Source organism: Hirundo rustica, chromosome 20, assembly GCF_015227805.2.
Source record: "Hirundo rustica isolate bHirRus1 chromosome 20, bHirRus1.pri.v3, whole genome shotgun sequence".
Classification (NCBI taxonomy): domain Eukaryota; kingdom Metazoa; phylum Chordata; class Aves; order Passeriformes; family Hirundinidae; genus Hirundo; species Hirundo rustica.
Window position 1 is genome coordinate 8841462 of NC_053469.1, and position 18920 is coordinate 8860381.

Sequence of the window (18920 nt, forward strand, 5' to 3'; positions counted from 1 at the left end):
TCCTCCTGATGAGCAGTTGTAGGAACCAGAGGATTGGTAAAGATGTTATTTCTGTTTTTTAAAAGGTTTTGTGGAACTCGGGTGTGTCCCCACACAACACCCAAAGAGCTCAGAATGTTTCATAAAATGAGAACTGAATTTACCAATAAATTATCCACCAAAAGCACTGGGGGAACTCTCAGAGATTCCCTTCACTGGCTATTTCTGTTCACTTTATTAGGAATACAAAACTATTATAAAAAATGCTTTCTACCAGAGGTTTTGATTCTGGAGCTTTTTCTCATCTTGGATTTACATTAGAATTCCAAGTCTGAAATCACTTTCTGCTCAGTTGGAAAATAACATGAGTAAAGCTCTCTATATATTCTGCTTTATTTTGGACTTTTTGTTCATTTAGACAAACAAGGAGCTAATTAAAAATTGCTTAAAAATTCATCTCTTTTCATCAAAAATAAGGTTCCAGTTTCAAAATATATGAAAAGAGATGGTTCTTCCCAAAAGAGGTCATGGAGGCTGTAGGACCCCGGAGGAAAGATGCTGCAGATGCTAAAAATCTGGAGCATGGATTGAGAGGGAAACTGGATACACCCATGGAAGGAAGAGACACAGATGCCAGTAACTAAAGAAAAACCAGCTCAGGAGGTCCCTGAGTGGAAAACAATGGTAATTTGGGGGGCATTACAGAAAATCCTTACAGCTTCTTGCCCTGGTCTTACATTCTTCTCAAGGCATCTCCTTTTGGCCGCTGCCAGGAGGACAAATCCCAGCCAGGCACAAAACCAGCCTGGAGAGAGGAGTTTTCCTCTGGGCAGCCACAGCAGTTGAATTTGGTTTCTGAGGTCTGGCCTCGAGGTTTGCCTACTTCTACCCCTCCTCAATCAAGGAAACATAAAAACATGGAATGGTTTGGGCTGGAAAGGACTTTCAAGCCCATCCAGTGCCATGGCAGGGACACCTCCCACTGTCCCAGGCTGCTCCAAGCCCCAGTGTCCAGCCTGGCCTTGGGCACTGCCAGGGATCCAGGGGCAGATTCTCTGGGCACCCTGTGCCAGGGCAGATCCATCCTCCCTCTGGTGTGGTTCAGGGGGATGTGTGGCAGTGGTTCCCAACAGGAAGCACCTGCGGGCTCTCCCTGGTTCTGTTTTTATGCAGACGCTGACACAGCCACTCACTGCTTTGGTCTCTACACCACACACCCTTCAATAACCACTGGTGTCCAGTCCCCCCAGCAGAGGGGGAACAGGGAGCGGCCTTCCACCAGATTCCAGGTGCTCTGAGCCCCTGGAACACCAACTCTGGAGTCAGAAGAGGTGGGTACCTCGTTTTTCTCGAGGCTGCACTCTGACATCACTTTATCTCCTTGCTCCTGGAAGGTGATGATGATTAACGCCACAAAGATGTTGACAAAGAAAAAAGGGAAGACAACAAAATAGACCACGTAAAAGATGGACATTTCCATCCGGTAGCCAGGGCTGGGCCCCTGTTCCTCGTAGGTGGCATCCACCGAGTGCTTCAGCACACTGCAAGCAAATGCAAAGAGAGAGGAAAGGTCAACACAATCCCTGGGAAGCACCAAGGACCCCCTGAGAATCACTCCCTGGCCTTCACTCACGTGCAGGGTTTTCCACATATGCTCAGGAAAAGCTTGCTCCCACCCACGAGGCTGGGAAGAAGTTTTCCTTGAGGATATTTTTAGGGAAACCTTTTCTTCTCACCATTGTGCAGAATGGTGGAGATCTGCTGTGTCCAGATCTACTGATCCCCCCTGGCCAAGGGCAGAGGATCCAGCTGGATCTGGCTTCTCTTCTCTGGTCAACAGGGATGGAGTAAGAGCGGGAAAAGAGAGGCGTTGATGACATCCAAGTAGGGGAACACAGTGAGGGACTGGAGAAGGGAGGCTGATGCTGTTTCAGTCTTTATTTTATGAGAGAGTTGAACGTGGAGGCTGAGAAGCCCTGGCCACACGCTGCACTCCACATGTGCCAAAATAAAGTCACGTGCTGAACAGTAAATGTCATTTGGGGCCTGTCACGCCCAGCGGACTTTCAGCAGAGCTCACAACACTTCTCCCCCTTCGTTTTCTACCATTTCCATTATCAGTTTTACCCCTGAGAAAGGTGTGCGAGTCCAAAGGCCTGAAGCAAGAGCTGAAAACTTTCTGAGCATCCCTGTGCGAGCTCAGAAAGGCACCAAGGAAAAAACAGAGCTCTGCCTGCTGGATCACCCAAGAATCGCACAAAACTTAGCTGATGGAAGGTTTTTCTCATTCCCAGGTCACCTGCTGTCCCTCAGAGCTTTGGGGACCTGCTTTACCTGCACCATCAGCCCCTGCCAGTGCCATGTACTCACGTTGGCCACCCTTCCCCTGTGGACACGGTGAAGAGCGTGAGCAGAGCCCAGAGCACGTTGTCGTAGTGGAACTCGTATTTTTTCCATTCCCTGGGCTGTGCCTCCACCTCGTTTTTTTCATAATCGAGGTATTGACCCCTAGGAAAAAGAGATTCAGAGCCAATGAGAGAATTAAAGCAGATCAGGCATTTCTTAGGAGTGCTGGAAAGCCCCAGCAGCACAGTCTGCATTGTGCTGTGGGTTGAAGACAAAGGGACTCCCTCCAAGTCCATGGCAGAAGTCCAATTTTTGAGCCAGTTTTAGCCATGGGAACTGGGACCTGAGGTCTGAAAATTAAAGAAATTTTAATCAGGCATCATTAATTAATTAGGCAAAGCCAGCCATGAATGCCATGTGTGCCACTCAATTGTCAGACCCCACAGAAATTTTCTGCTTGATGGGGAGACATCTCTGCCTCCTACTCCAGGACTACATCTAATTCCTAAATGTATCCCACTTTGAGGGGCCTGGCACGTGCAGAACCCTCTCCAACCTACCCTATTACGTAATTTCACATTCCTTTCCGTAATTTATCTGCGTTTTTCCAAGGAAGAACTGCATTGACAGCCCCTGGGATCCCACCAGGGATGTGCCCTGCGGGTGCCAGGCAGCAGGAGAGGGACAGGCAGAGCAGGACAGGGCTGAGGAGGTGCTTTGGGTGCCAAGGAAAAAGCCAGTGAGATGTACATTGTGGGGTAACACACCTTGCCAGCCTGCTGGGAGGGACCAAGCATGACAGGGCTTTTAAAATATTCACATCCTGTCGCTCTCCTCGCTAATTAGTAGCTCTTTAACGTCCCACGCCTCTGATTATTTATTCAGTGTGTTTTTCTAATTCATAGGAGCTCTAAGAATCGAGGCAACAGGTGGAAAGAGGAGTCACACTTTTAAAATCCCTTCTCAAAAATTACACTCAGCTTTCCCAGGAAAGAAGCTGCCTCCCCTGCATCCTGAAGATCAGAGTCAGGAATGACACAGCTCTTAAAGAAGAAGAAGGGAAAATTCACCTCCAGGATACCTGTGCTGAATTCCTGCTCTTATTTACAGGAGACTCTTCCCACTCGGCAAATCCCTGCCTTTGGGCCAGCCTGGGGAGCTGGAGGAAGCTGCTCCCTCCCCAGTTCCCTGCTCCCAGCTGTACCTGCAGTCCTTCTCCAGCTCCTTGGACTCGTCCGTGCAGTAGAAGAAGCGGCCCTTGAAGAGCTGCACGGCGATGACGGCGAAGATGAACATGAAGAGCATGTAAACGATGAGGATGTTGAGGACGTTCTTCAGGGAGTTCACCACGCAGTCAAAGACGGCCTGGGGGTGCAGGGGGACAAGGTCAAGAGGTGGGAAGAAAGGAAAAGTTCATCCAAAATCTTGGCATCCACCATTTCACCACACTGTGGGAATCACAGAAGGGTTTGGGTTGGAAGGGACCTCAAAGATCATCTCGTTCCCACCTCCCACTGTCCCAGGCTGCTCCAAGCCCAGTGTCCAACCCGGCCTTGGGCACTGCCAGGGATCCAGGGGCAGCCACAGCTGCTCTGGGCACCCTGTGCCAGGGCCTGCCTGTAAAGGTTTTGGCTTCTTTTCTTCTCTGCCAAGGTCAGGATGAATAATATTTGGGGAACGCCAAGCTCGGGTTTGGACTTGGAATGTTCATTACATCTTACCTATATACAGTATTTACAGGCTCACGCACCGTGAGCTCTTAGACAGCTCAAGGTGGAGTGGAGTGCTTCTAACTCTTTCCAGGGTAATTTAAGTGATAATGCCTCAATTACAAGATGACACCTATTGTATTTACACTTTTGACCCAATAATGACCACCCAAGGTCTGCAATGGGGACCTTTTTCACCCAGTTACAGAAAGCCACCCAAACCCATGAAGAAGAAGGAAGAGGAAGGTGAAGAAGAAGGACTTAGACAACACCCAAATCCTCCATCTTGACTCACGTGTATTACTCTACACTAAAACCCCAAATTCTAAGTTTCTAGGATTCCAACACCTTCCCGGCCTCCCAGGGAACAATTCCTTCCCAATAGCCCACCTAAATCTCTCTCATTTGGGACTCGTTACCCATCCCACAACCCACTGCTGCTTCGGTGGATTTTCGCTTCCCAAACACTTCCCAAAGCTGTGAGAAGTAACTCCAGCTTCCTTCATCTCCTGCTTTATCCACAGCTTTGGCTGTGCCACTGAATTTTCTGATTGCTGCTCATAACATTTATCAAGACAATCACAGCTTGTCAAGACAATATTAGTCCTGAGCAAACATTTCATTATAAAATGAAAATTGCACTTGTTTTGATTTTACTTCCAGTGGCTGGGTAAAAACTGTTGGAATAAGAAGGGAAAAATAGCAGAAAGAAAACAACCAAATGCTTTGAATAAATACTTTTCTAAAGAGCTGTCAAAATGAGGTGTGACTAATGTAGTCAGCATGTGCGCTCCTGAACTCCCTGCAAAGAAGTCCTCAAATCCATTTCCTACGTGGGTATGAGGCCCTGATTCATTACAAGTAATCTGCAGTTTCATTTTATTCAGAAGTTTGTCATAATATCAGAAATTGAGCAGTCCCTGCCCAAACACGGGGTTTGTACAATCCTGCTCCTGTTCCTCTGAATGGAAGTGAATCATTCACAGAATTACACTCCTGGTGGAGCCCAGGAATCCTGATGGAAATCTCTCTGCTCAACCCAGGAATCCTGATGGAAATCTCTCTGCTCAACCCAGGAATCCTCATGGAAATCCCTCTGATCCAACCCAGGAATCCTCATGGAAATCTTTCTGATCCAACCCAGGAACCCTGGTGGAAATCCCTCTGATCAGCCCAGGAATCCTACATGAAATTTCTAACTGATTCAACATTAATGTTCCTTTCCAGATAAATTTAGTGCGCGTAAAACTAAAATTATTTAAGCATGGATGGTGGGCTCAGACAAAAGCAAATCTACACAACAGCTGAGCCTTACTTTGATGTGAAAACAAGAATTGTCAAACACATTTTCACCCTTCCAAAACATTCCATGCTTTTTCCCCAGCTCTGACAGAAAACAGCCCACAAAAGGTCTTGAAGAGTCCCTAAGCCTCAGAAATTATTGAGTTTTGTTAACTCCTTCCATTCTCTCTTTGCAGACTCTGGCTGTACCTCAGATTATTGGTGCTGGATGAGTAATCACAGGCCATTAAATTTATTTTCTTTTTTAGATCAGTGTTCTAGGGATAAACCCCTGAACTATGGATTCTTTAACAGAAAGATGAATAAATTAAAGCTGCTCCCATAGCAATGACAAATCTCTTTGGACAGCCTGTGGAAAACCTTGCAATATTCATGTTAAATTCTCCAGGGAAAGCCAAACCCTCCCAACCCCATTTTCTCCTTTATCACATTGAAGAGCATCCCACTTATGAACTGTAATTTCATTTATTTGCATGTTTTTCTGTTTGCAGAGGTTTTATTTTCATGTGGATTCACAGGAATCCCTAGCATTGCCCACGATGTTTGCAAAAGCACCCAAAGTGTCTGACATCTGCTCAACATCTGCCCAGCCGTTCGTGCTCACCTGGCAAAGAGATTCACTGCAATGAAACAAAAGCAACAGAAACAACCTGGATTAAGTGGAGTTCAGCAGCTTCCACTCAGATCAGGCAGAAACCTCCAGAGAAGCAAAAATTTGGGTTATTCTCTAACCTTTAGTTTTGGCAGCCGTTTTATGGTCTTCAGAGGCCTGAGCACGCGCAGGACTCGCAGGGACTTGATGGTGTTGATGTCCTTGCCTTTGGTTCCTCTGCAAGGGAGAAAAAGGCACAAGAACAACAGGGGGAAACATATGAACTCACTGGGATCTTCGTGAGCGTCCACGATGGCTGTGGTGGTGGAGCTGGTTTGGTTTGGGGATGCTCTGACAGGTTTTGTGCCCATCCTCACCAGGGCTGCAGGCAGGATGACCCAGCCTCACCCGGGATGTCTCCAGCAGCACAGAGGAGAAGGCTGGGGCAGGACAGGGTCTTGGCAGGGCTCAGCCACAGGTGCTGGCCTGGCTTTGGCACCTCCCAGCCACTCACCAGGACCTGGGGCCCTTCCTGCACCCACTCCAACGCTCCCAGCCAGGGCAGCGGCACCAGGAACAGGAGGCTCAGCTCCTCCATCCCATTCCCACCAGGAGAAGGGACAAAGCCACATGTGGCTCTTCCCTCCCAGCTGGATGGGGCAGGCGAGTTACTGGATGAGGCAGGGGTGTCTCTGTGTCTCTGGATGAGGCCGGGAGTGTTTCTGTGTTTCTGGATAAGGTTAGGAGTGTTTCTGTGTCTCTGGATGAGGCAGGCAGTGTTTCTGTGTTTCTGGATGACGCAGGAGAGTCTCTGGATGAGGCCGGGAGTGTTTCTGTGTTACTGGATGAGGCCGGGAGTGTTTCTGTGTTTCTGGATAAGGTAAGGAGTGTTTCTGTGTTTCTGGATGAGACAGAGGTGTCTCTGTGTTTCTGAATGAGGCAGGGAGTGTTTCTGTGTTTCTGGATAAGGTAAGGAGTGTTTCTGTGTTTCTGGATGAGACAGAGGTGTCTCTGTGTTTCTGAATGAGGCAGGGAGTGTTTCTGTGTTTCTGGATAAGGTAAGGAGTGTTTCTGTGTTACTGGATGAGGCAGGGAGTGTTTCTGTGTTTCTGGATAAGGTAAGGAGTGTTTCTGTGTTACTGGATGAGGCAGGGAGTGTTTCTCCGTGCACTTCTCTGGCAGAAGCATTGTGCCAAGAGGCTTTGGGACCCTTCCTGGGGATGGACAGAGCTCTCCTGGGAATCAGAGCCTGTTCCCTCCTCCCTGAGTCTCCCCTGGAGGACATGCCGCCAATCCCATGCAGGAACATGTAATATGGCGATATATTACATGCCTGGAACAGTGCTGGGGCAACTCCCCACTCAGGCATGCAGGAGCTGTCAGTCACATTTGGGGTTCAGGTTTTGTTAAAACCGAGTGCAAGGCTCGAGAACGTTCCTCTTGTTAACAGCAAGAGGGGGTTTGGGGGAAGGACAGAGTTCCTTTCCTCGTGCACTTCCAAAATAAAGGAACAAAAGAAGACAACAGGTACATCTTCTTCCAACCCCACGGCCAAACAACGACATTCCCTTCGCTTCGCATGGAGTGGAAGATGGGATGGAAATCTGGAACAGTTTACTCATGGCTGGAGGCTGGGTCTGGGACTGCGCTGGGGGAACACAGGTGGGAATGAAGAACGTGTGGGACAGACGCTGACACACCTACCCTGTGCTCTCCAGGCTGCTAAACATTCCTCTTCTCCAAGAGGGAAATCATGGAAGTACGGGAGACCCCAGAGACCCAGGGAGGTTTGTGAAGGACTGCAAAGCTTCCCCCAGCCTGCCCTACGTCCTGTGCTGAGGGAGGAGCACCAAGGGTGGAGGAAAACACCCAGTTCTGTGGCGGGCTGAGCCTGCTCAGCCCTGGAAAGGGAATTTTTGGAAATCCATCCACTTCCAAAGGATGAAGAACTCTCTCCTAACCCTGTGCTACTCAATAGTAACACTGGATCTCAGCCCAAACCCACATTCCTGCCTCAGCTCCAGTCCCTCTCTGCCATTACCATTGACTGCAAAGGCAGTAAGGGAGACAGGAATTTTTGGGGGGCTGTGGGTTGTATTCCAGGGATGTATAATGGGAGGAGAAATTTCCTTTCCACATGATTTAGTAGAAGTGGAGGAGAGGGGGAACAGGATGGACAGGTTCCTGTCTTCTCCCTCTCTCATCCTTCAGGGCTGTTCTAGGGCCATTTTAATCCATCCCAGCTGGACCCTGACCACTGACCCGGCTCTAAACCCAGGCACTGGATTTACTCCCAGAGCTACAGCACTGATTTAAAGCCACAAAATAACTATTCAATATTTTAAAAAAACCATATTTGATTCCCATTAGATACCTTTGATCTGCTCTAGCTGAAGCAGGCACTGCCAGCAGAGCTTTTACTGCCTTTCCTGCCAGGTTTTAGCAGAGCTGAAGGTGTGGCCTAGGCTTGGCTTTGCAGATTTGCTTTCAGCTCACTGTCCCTGCCATGGTCACCTCGGTGTCACCAGAGCCACCAGCCGACCTGGAGCTCCCCAGTGTGACTCTCAGCAGTGCCCTGGCTGCAGAATAGTTTGCTCAGCCTCTCCAGGAGGATGGGAATGGCAGGAGGGAAACAAAAAGGGACGACGAGATGCCAGAGCAGATCCCAGCTGTCCCTGCACTGCTCCGTGTTTCCCAGCGGAGGAAAGCCAGGGGAGCGTGGGAGCTGAGAGGACAGGGCTGAGGGGGGAGTGGAGACTCCTGAGGGCCATGTGGTGGGGGCAGCAGGACAGGGAAGGGGGTGGGACACGGGGACACCGAGCTCTGCTCCGTGCCCCAGCAGCCACGGCCACTCTCCTGCTGTGCAATCAGCCCCCAGCCCAGCCCAGCCCAGCCCAGCCCAGCCCAGCTCTGCCCTCCTGGGCTCGCCCACAGCCCCAGAATATTCCCACAAGGGGCTCTCCCCTGCTCCTGATCCCAGGAGACCTGAAGGTACCACGCTGCTGTTACGCCAATTAACAGCTGCACTAATGAGGCCTCATGCCCATGAGAACTGAAACATCACCCTGCTCTGCTCTCCCAGGGTGGGCTCCACGCCTGGAGCAAGAATTTCTGTGGATGGAGTATTTCCAGGAAGGTTAAAGAATCGTGGGGCAGAGCAAAGCCTCGCTGCTGCTCTTCCCTGGAAGGGGAGATGGGTGAGCTCAGAGGTGGAGGGCACACAGCTCCAGTCACACGGAATTCCTTCTGCCTCAGCAGAGGACACTAAGAAGGGCTGACTGATTTTCTCCCATTCAGGCACTTAAGCAAATAAAGAGCGTGAGCCAATTAAATCTTAATGGGATTTATGCTCTGAGCCATATAGACAATCCTGAGGGAAAAAAAAAAAATTTAAGAAAAGTCCCATTTCTTGTCACAGTAAGGTCCCTGCTATAGGAAAAGCTTTTCCTGGTGCTCTGACCTAGAGTGATGCAAATTGCATTTTAATTAAAAGGATCCTCTGCAACTCTTCTGTCAAATAAAACCCTGAGGGTTGGGTTTGGGTGTTCTTAAAAACCCTCTCTGCCAATATTGGGGTTTTTTTTCACTGCTTTCATACAAAGCCAGATGTTCCAGAAAATAAAAGGTCCAGATGGAACTGGGATTCAGTCAAAAGGTGTATCCAAGCACACATCTGACCTGAATACTCCTCACAACAAAAATAAATTGCCACGGAAGGGCAAGGTTTTAATTGACTGCAGAATAACAGCTGCAACATTCAGGAGAGCTGAATCTTGAATAAGAGCTAAAGAGGAGCTCAGGATAAAGGCAGACAGCAAAAAAAAAAGGAAGGAAAAAAAGAGAATACCACCAGAAGAATTGCATCAGATCGATTTTGAGTGCATTAGGCCAGTGCTGTTTTGTTGTTGTTTTCTGTGTCAGTTTGCTGCCTGTTTATTTAAAACATTAAGAATATTTTAAAAAGAGCTTTGCAGAGCCTTTTCTCCCTTTAATAAATAAAAGAGCCTTTAAAAATTTAGGGGTTCTTTCAAATGCAAGCTGCTTGTTCCTGCTGCTGCTGCCAGCAGCTCTGATTTCAGGTGACATGGACCTCTCAGAGTCAGGGCCTCATCAAAAATTCAGGGTGAAGCGGAGCCTCTGCCTTCTGTGATTGCCTGGCAGAGTGAATTCCTCCCTGGAAGAGTAAATGAGGTCACCCTACCCTGCCCAAGCACAAAGCCACCCTCTTCCTGCCCTAAATCCTCTGCTTTCCTAGAGAGAAGAAAGAACCAAGTGCCAAATTTCCTGGACCGCATCAAAGGCTTTCCTTGGCATCCTTCTCCTCGCTGTGCAGGATCCCCCCGGAGCTCCTGGGATGTGGGGACAGCGGGCACAGCTCTGCCTCCCTCCCTGCCCCTGCACTGACAGCACAACTGCCTCTTGCACGGGTTAAATACCATTTTTGGAACCTCCTTCTTCACAAATCACCCCCCAAAAACTCCCTGAGCTCTGTTCTCATGGCAGAGACTTTCCCCAATATCAGAGCCCGGATCCCAGCTGGGTCACTGCACTCAGTCCTGGAGCTTCCAGCTTGGCTGTTTAGAGGTGAAATCCTCTAAAAGAGACTCAAACTGCTCCTTTAAACCTGCTTATTAAGATTTTCATGAATTGTATCTCACCCCTCAGCGCCCACTGAGTCAGGCCCTCAAGTCTTTTTGGTACAGATCTACCTCCATGCGGTTTTTTGACTCTCTGCCTTGGATTTGTAGTCTGTTCCTATCTCTGCTGAAGGAAAATCAGGATGAATGAGGAAAAATAATACATTTATCACCGGGTAATGAGCAGTAAAGGGACAGAGGAGTCGATGGGATGGGTGGAACATGGCTGGGTTGTCTCCACAGTGGCAAAGTGTGTGGACACAGGTTGGACAGGCAAAACAGAGCAGCAAGAGACAGGAAGAACATATTACCCCATGAAACTCCTAGAGAGAGATTCCAGCGAGGAGAAGACAAAGAAAGAGCAGAGTCAATGACAAACAGAAACATCAGAGAGATCCCCCAGCCCCTGGCCCGCTCCCACCAACTGCACAGGATAAACCAGCGGGGAAGGGAGAGCTCTGGAGAGCAGAAATCCCACGTTCCCTGCTGGATCAGCCCTTCCACGGGGAAAAACACCTCTCTTCTCTCCCACTGTGGGACGGATAACCTCCAGGAAAAAAAACTATTTGTTTTTTTTTTTTCCAAGAGCATCCCGAAATTCTGGGCATCTCAGCCACCTTTCCTCCGTTCCAAAATTTTCCAGGCCAAATCTTTGCTGCTCTCCCTCAGCTGTTCCTCCCAAGTACATTTTGCACCTGGGGCTGAGAGATTTTGGTGACAAGTTTCCGTGGGTTTTTTGTTTGCTTCCATTTCCCTAAGGACTCAAACGTGTCTGGGTGTTTGTGGCATGTTTATCTCCGGAAAAAGAAAGGGATTTCTCTTTGAAATGTTTTGCTAAATGGAAGTCATTATTTCATTATTATCATCATCCTATTATTGTTCCCAGCATCACTCCGGGGGTGTTGTTTGAAATTTATTCCTTATTTTTCTCACCACAGAGCCGCTTCCAAGGAGCTGCAGGCAGAAAGAAAACCCATAGCTGCTTTGAGAGCTGGATTTTATCAGTCTTGTACCAGTGACTGATACCATCTCAAATGCTTAAATTAACACAGGCTGCTGCAATATTCCAGATGGGAGCGTTTCAGGGAGCTCTGTTATTCCCAGGTTTTTATGGATGGGTTAATTCAGCAAGAAGTTGGTTCACATCACCTCCAGTGGACAGCGAGGAGGCCAAAAACAGGAAATAAATCCCACCGTGCACATGGCAGTGGAGGGTTCTTTGCAAACAAAGCGGTGACAGCCACATGAAATCCCATTTTTAGTGACGCTGAGGAGGGTGACAGGGCTGTTGGATTTGCTGGAAAAATCCTTGTAATTATTTTACGTTGTGGTTTTTAATGGTTGTAAGCTGTTTCAGGGTTTTTCTGTATTTTCTCCCAAGGTCATAGGTACATGATAGTTTAGAAAAGGTGTTATTTCAACTTCTTAAGATGATTAGTGCTGATATATTGATTACATGATGTGAATTTGTTAACTTTCTATGTTTATAGCTGACTTCTTATATGCTTTAACATCTTTTTCTAAGTATCCAAAACACACGTGTCGTTTCAAGATCCTTCCTGTTTGTTTTCTAGCTGCTTAACCATTTCATAACTACTATTGTTGAGAGCTTTGTTTTAAAAATGTATTAAGGGAAAACATCACTCCAGTTCAGAGCTGGGGCCCTGGCCAGGCCCTTGACTCTCTCTGGATGTTCTGCCAACAACAAGAAGGAGGCCAAAACCAGGAATTAAATCCAACCTTGTGGCAGTGGAGGGTTCTTTGCAAACAAAGCGGTGACCGCCACATGAAATCCCATTTTTAGGGACGCTGAGGAGGGTGACAGGGCTGTAGGATTTGCTGGAAAATTCCAACTGATAGAACAACAAAGAGTCCCCAGAAGCTCCTCTTTGGGATCATCAGCATTCAGCTGGCGCTCTGTGTCCATCTGGTTTAACCAGACCAGGAGCTGGGCCTAAGTCACGGCTCTCTACCCTGTCAGGATCCAGACCTGGAACAGGGAAAAGCAATTCCCTGGCAATGGCTGATTTTCCAGCTTTTAGGCTCCACAGGGAGGATACAGGCATTCCCTGGATTGGATGTTGGAATGGGGATGGGGAGCAGGGCTGACAGAAAGCAGAAAAATCACAGGAGAAATTCAGATTTTCCCAAGTCTCACAAATAAGACTTTCATCTGGGAGACAGTAACTAGGCAGGGTTTATGCAGTCCCTGCCTGTAAAACCCTGCTCAAGACTCACTCACAGTGGAAAATAAAAGCAGCTTGGGGCACCTATTATAAAGCACAGGCAGGGGATGTACGAGTAATTTATTTAGAGGCTGATGAGGTGCTCTTAGATATTCATGGCCCAACATGAGCAACAGAAGAAAACCTGAGCACGAAAAGCCCCGGAAAGATTAAAAATCATTCATTTTAATCCGCAACTCGAGCAAGGAAAATCTCCCTCAAAAGAAAATCATGTTCAAAGAGAAGATGTTTTAAAGGCAGAGCCTGAGGTTTGTTCTCACAGCCCCTTCTCCCATCAGGCTTGGAAGTTTGAATTCCTGATGGAAAAGGGAAAAGACTTTGGATTATGTTGGTTTTTGGGTTTTTTTTTTGTGATTATTTTCCTTCTCTACCTCTCTTCAATTCAGAGGAGCTTTGTTAAATTCTAATGCTGCTACATGGCTTTTGTAAGTTAAATTTTTTATTAACTCGGTCTGGCTTAAGTCAATCTAGTTCTGAAAGATGTTCCACAGATATATTTCATGTGCAGGGAAATAAAACCCCACACATGTCTAGTCAAGCTTAAAAAGCAGATTGGTTTTACATATTAAATTTTAGGTTAGCAGGACCAAAACAATTTTGCTTAGGACAGAGCAGTCAGCTCCTCCAAAAATCAGGTTTTTAATGAGGGACAAAATGTTTAAAGAGTGGAGGGCAGCATCCCTTTGAAAACAGTATGTGGGATATGATTTTCTCCAAGACCTAACTAATTTGGTGAAGGATCAGGCACAGCTCAGATTCCAATATCCCCCCAAAAATCACACCTAAAATATCAATCCTGTCCATCCGCTTTTTTGGCCAATTTAACTTCGAGGGTTTATTTGCGTTCAGCATTTGCACTGAAGAAAAGCAGATCTAAAATACAAATCTCACGGCCTCGAGGTGACGGGAATTTTGACAGCTCAGAAAAACGAAAAAAATTGCTGAGGAATATTTTACCAGAAAGGCAACATTTCGTGCAGTATTTTTTGTGCAGAGTTGAGGGAGGAGCAGGGATTTGGCTCCGTTTCTGCCCGTCCAAAGCAGCCCAGCCACGCTCCGTGGCTCCCTGGCAAAGGTGGATGCTTTTCTCATTAGCGAGTGAAACGCTGCTAATTCTCATTAGCGAGTGAAACAATTTCCTCTCCTCTAATCATCGTGTCGACAAACCTGCGAGAGCGGGGCTGCTGAACATTCCCGTAATTGCTCGCGGCTAATTTAGCAGAAGATTAAACTGGTCAAGTCCCGCTGCCTGTTTCCAGGTCTCTCCTATTGTTTCTCACGAAGGGATTTGCAAACAACAATCCGAGTGGAAAATTTCTTTCCATTCTCCACCTCGGCTCCTGAAGGTTGGAAGGACCTGTGTTGCTTTTCCTCTGGTTGTTTCCAAGAAAGAAGGCTTAAATGAGAAGCTAATCTTAATTTTTAAAGAGTAATTTCTCCGTAATTTTTGTTCCAAATCCTCCATGATGTGATAGAAGAAGGTGGGGTGTTGTTTAAGGGCATAAACACAGAGCTGGGTTTGAGAGAGGGAGCACTAAAAGTGAAACTCGGTGAAATACAGAGAGAGGAGAGAAAAGGAGAGAAATAGCAAAGGTTTGTGAACCAGAAATACCCACAACTCTGGAAATAAGGGTTTGCCAAGAGTTCACGGAGTTACCAGCTGATTTCTTCAACTGTCTTTACAAAATGAGAGCAAATCTCACAACCACTGACTGGAGACACTGGACTGCCACGAGGTGTTACAGTGAGTTCCTGAAAAGAACTTGGCCAAGGAGTCACAAAAGTCTTGGCTTGGTTCTTTGAATGAGCAGTGAACGGGCTCAGACTAAAGCTGGGAGGATTTTCAAGAGATTCGACCACACAAATTTAGTTGGATTTATTCTCTTCTTCCCATCCCCTGCCCGCTAGCTGCCAGAGGAAAAAGGGCAGGAACTGAACATTTCACTGAGAAATGGAGCCACAAACATTACAGATCCACTGCCCCCTCTGCCGCTTTTTCCCTGGAATTTGGGAGGAGAAGGAACGTGAACTTACGAGAAGGCAAAAGCCACCAAGGCCCCACTGACCACAATGAAGTCCAGGATATTCCAGAGGTCACGGAAGTAGGAGCCCGGGTGGAGCAGCAGCCCCAAGTCAATCATCTGCAGAGAAAACCCACGGAAAAGGAAGAGCTTTATAAAACATGGCCCAAATCCACCCTGCCAAGGAGCAGGAGAAGGTTCTGGATCAAAGGACCCTTCCCAAATTGCTGAGATACTCAGCCAAGCTGCTCCTCTCTAACAGGCAGGAAAACTCTCCCAAAAATGAAGCTCAAATCAAGAAACCACAACCAAAAGCTGCAGAAACAAGAGCCCTCTCTCCTCCCCAGGGTTTTTTCCACACACGTGCATTAATCCTGGTTTTATTCTGCATCTCTTTTGCATCTTGCTCTGACAGGAAAACCCAACTCCTGCTTTACCCCAACACTGAATCCTGACTTTCTGGAGCTGTGCTCTCTGGGAAGTTACTGTCCCACAGAGCTGGCAAAGCCTGTCACCCTACTGAGTAAAAGATAAATCCCCAGCTTTTTGAAACGTGCCAAACCAAGAATCAGCTGTTGTTAATATTCCTGCTCAGCGCCAGAGGAAAAGGGAAGAACCTGGAGTGCCTGAGAAGGTCTGACAGCTCTTGTTGCCTTCCCAGTCCTTATCCTCTTACACAGCCGCAGCTCCTAAAGATATCCTGATTTTCCTCCGTAAAATATCACATTAAGGAAGCCAGAGGAGCTGCTGCATCTGATTGTGAGAGCTGTTCCCAAGTTAAAGCTCTCCATGCCTCCCACCTCTGTCCTGCTCCGGCTTCTCACAAATAAATCTGACAGAGGAGATTAATTGCTTGGAAAAGTTCTTACCTTGATCACCATCTCAAAGGTGAAGACTCCTGTAAATATATAATCCAGGTATTTCAGAGCCTAAGTGGGAAAGGGAAATGTGTGTTAGGGAAGGCCATGCACTGAAATAACCTGCACAGGAGCAAGGTTAAATATCTAATCCAGCAATGGTCTGTCTGCTGGGATGGACAAAAATCATCTGCTGGGTGGGTTTCAGATAATTTAGGCACAAACCTGAATCATCTGATTTGAAGCAGCATTTTCCCAGTCCTTGCCACACTGCGCCCAAGGCTGGCCCCAGTGCACCTGCGTTTCTGGCAGGTTTAACAAGGCAAAAGGGGCATTTCAAAATTAAATGTTCGAACTTCCTTTCCTAAGGAGTTTATCCAGCAGTATGCGCTGCCAGCTGTGCAGCCCCTCCAGCAAAGCCACAGCAGCCACACAACCCCTGATCCCCAAGCTCTCAAACTCAGACGAGGCTGGAGCAGCAGAAAGGGACAGGGATTTGAGCATTTTGATAGCAAAACAAAGAAAATTGGAGTGTGTAACAAAGCACAGCTCTAATTCTGCATTGCCAGCGCGGTGCGTTACCCTGCGGAGACGGGCACGGACCCGCCGCGTGCTGGGAGGAGAAAAGCACCTGAATTCTGGGAATTTGGGGTGGCACTCACGTCATTCCTGGGAGACTCGGCTTGGACAGGGTCCTCTGCGGCCAGGGCGATGCTGCTGAGGGCGATGACGATCAGGATCACCATCTCGAAGTAGCGCAGGTTGACGATGTAGTGGAAGAGGCGCCGGATCCTGCGGGGCCGGGAGCACAGGGAGGGGTGGGAATGCGCCCCGCACCCCAGCTGGGGTTTCCATCTAGGTTTAGGGGTTTAAGACTCCCCCCTCGCTGTTCTAATAAGGTAAAGGACCCTGAAACTTCTTTGCTGTCCTAACAGTGATTGGCTCAATGCCAAGACAAAAGCACTGATAGGTCTCTTTACCTGCTCCTCAGAAATGTAGTTATTCTCTCTTAAGCTCTTTACCAAAAACCCACCTAAATCATACAATACTTAAGGGAGAGCACGAGGCTTCTCAGCCATTCTCGGGGTGTTGTAGCAAGCGTGTCCCTACACTGTGCATGGTTTTGTTCTTTTGTATTATTTCCTTCTTTTATTAAAACCTTTTCTTGCTTTTTCAAGACACACTCGATCGTGCCATCTCACTCGTTATTTTAAACCATTTTCTGTGAGGTGCTGGACACCCTCCAAGGTATTGAATCCTCACAGAACTGAACACATCTGGCTCTTCCAGAAATTCAATAGGGAGTGGTCAGAGGGCTGTGAGGGGGGGAAACTGCCACAAACCCAGCAGGAGCAGCACCTTTGGGAGTCCTGCTAAAATAATGGGAAGAAAATTTAAAAACAGGCTTTAAATTCCAGTTTGCAGCAGACCCGTGGTGAGAGTTAAATAAGGGAGCTCAACAACTCTGCACTGCTCTCTACTCCCTCTGCAAAGCAACAACATCCATTCATCTCCTGATCTCTTTATCTATTTAACTCCCTATGTATTTATCTCCCTATATATTTATTTCTCTATCTATTTATCTCTCTACCCATCTGTCAAAAGAGCACTGAGAGCTTTCAAGCATCCACACTCAATTCTCCAAATTATGTTTATGGCACTCCCCCGTCCTTCTCCCTCTGAACTGCCAGGTTAACGCCCTGTGAGTTCAAAGCAAGGTCTGAAATCCTTTTAATGTCAACTAATCCCTTTAAAATGTTGAGACTCTCAGCTGAATCTGCCTTTGTGGCTCTGAGTGTTCCTCCCACCAATCTCTCTCTGCCCGCACTTCACTCCAACTCACACTCTACAGCACAAATACTTTACAGGAATAGATTTGATTACTTCCATCTAATCTTTTTATTCGCAAATTGTGTCCGAGGAAAGTGGTAAATGCTCTCATTTCTAAGCAATCCAAAACTCCTCACAAATTGCAGCTAATAATTCCTTCTGACCGCAATTCCCAAATCCTTAACTGCACACGGAGCTCTGCATTTGCACCACATTTGTCAGCTGAATAAAGGACTCAGCTCGAGAATCAAATTATAGATTTAACTGGCCAACAACTTTGTTATCTGAGAATGTATTTCAGCTCCTCTATCCCATTTTCTCTAAGCAAATGTCTGAACGGTGAGAATTAGAGTCTATTTTTCACGTCTACTTGCATACTCCTTTTCTTTGGCTTGCTAATGGATTCAGAGCGGAAAAGAGTACAAATACCAGACAGACAATAACCTGGAGAAAAGTGCTTTTGTGGACCCCTTAGCTGTGGTTTTCAGTCTGCCAGGAGGGGATGATCATCTCCGTGCTCCGAGAAGCCACAGAAGCAAAAGCCAGCATTTCCAGTAACATTTGCAGCCACAATTCCTGCATCAAACTCAATTCATCAAACCAAGAACAAGCCCCTATTTTTAGCTCCTCATCATTCATAACCAGCAGTGAGATGTGGGAGCATTTGTGAACCAACAGTGGGGCTGGAGAAATCACAGCCCTGTGTGCTCTAACAGGGTGGTGTGGCACTCGGGAACAAAGGGAATCCATTTCTGCTGCCCTGACCTGTTTTCCCCTCGGGCAGCACCCGGGTCATGGACCCCCAGCAGGGCTTGGAAGAGGGATGGCAGCACTGGAGTGGGGAAAAGCTTCTGACCCCCGAAGGAGCTCTCTGGAGGAGTTCCCAGCAGCCAGAACACCTCGGGGGATGCAGCTGGCTCTGCACCTTGCCCAGAGGAGGGAAAAACAAGCTGCTGACATTCCTGGAGTTTGGGCTTTGTCTCGTAATTCCCCCTTGGCTTGCTTGTAACACTTTTTTTTTTTCTCCCAGTGAACTTTGTTTTTTCCATTGGTCTTTCAGCACAGCTTTTTTTTTTTTTTTTCTGGGGGGAACTGTAAGCTGGAGGAAGCTGAATCAACAAAGCAACTGAAAGAACCTCCAGACCCGGGACTCTGAGGCTCAGAAGGTCCCAGTTGGGATGAGGGGAGAGAAAAGAAGCAGCCGTAGGAAACAAGGAAATTTTTCTGCTTCTCTGCCTGCCCAGCCCAGCCCTCAGCTCAGAGCCCCTGGGCTCAGCACCTCTCGCTCCCCACCCGGCCGTGCTGCCTTGGCAGATCTTTCCCAGCTCATTTTTGGTGGTCAATTCACAGCAAAAAGAGCAAATATTAGGGAAATACCATTTCCTTATCCATCCACACAGA

At 47.5% G+C, this 18920-nt stretch overlaps 1 protein-coding gene across 11 annotated transcripts in view; it reads right to left on the reverse strand.

The window, feature by feature from the left end:
• CACNA1B (calcium voltage-gated channel subunit alpha1 B) overlaps window positions 1–18920 on the reverse strand; it is a 291532-nt gene that overhangs the window by 52754 nt on the left and 219858 nt on the right. For all 11 annotated transcript variants that reach the window (XM_058423110.1, XM_058423105.1, XM_058423109.1 and 8 more), the window contains 7 exons: window positions 16352–16481; window positions 15702–15761; window positions 14846–14952; window positions 6069–6165; window positions 3530–3690; window positions 2350–2487; window positions 1319–1520 (listed from right to left, as the gene is read on the reverse strand). In XM_058423110.1, the coding sequence (XP_058279093.1) occupies window positions 1319–1520; window positions 2350–2487; window positions 3530–3690; window positions 6069–6165; window positions 14846–14952; window positions 15702–15761; window positions 16352–16481 (895 nt within the window). The remainder of the gene's footprint in view (window positions 1–1318; window positions 1521–2349; window positions 2488–3529; window positions 3691–6068; window positions 6166–14845; window positions 14953–15701; window positions 15762–16351; window positions 16482–18920) is intronic.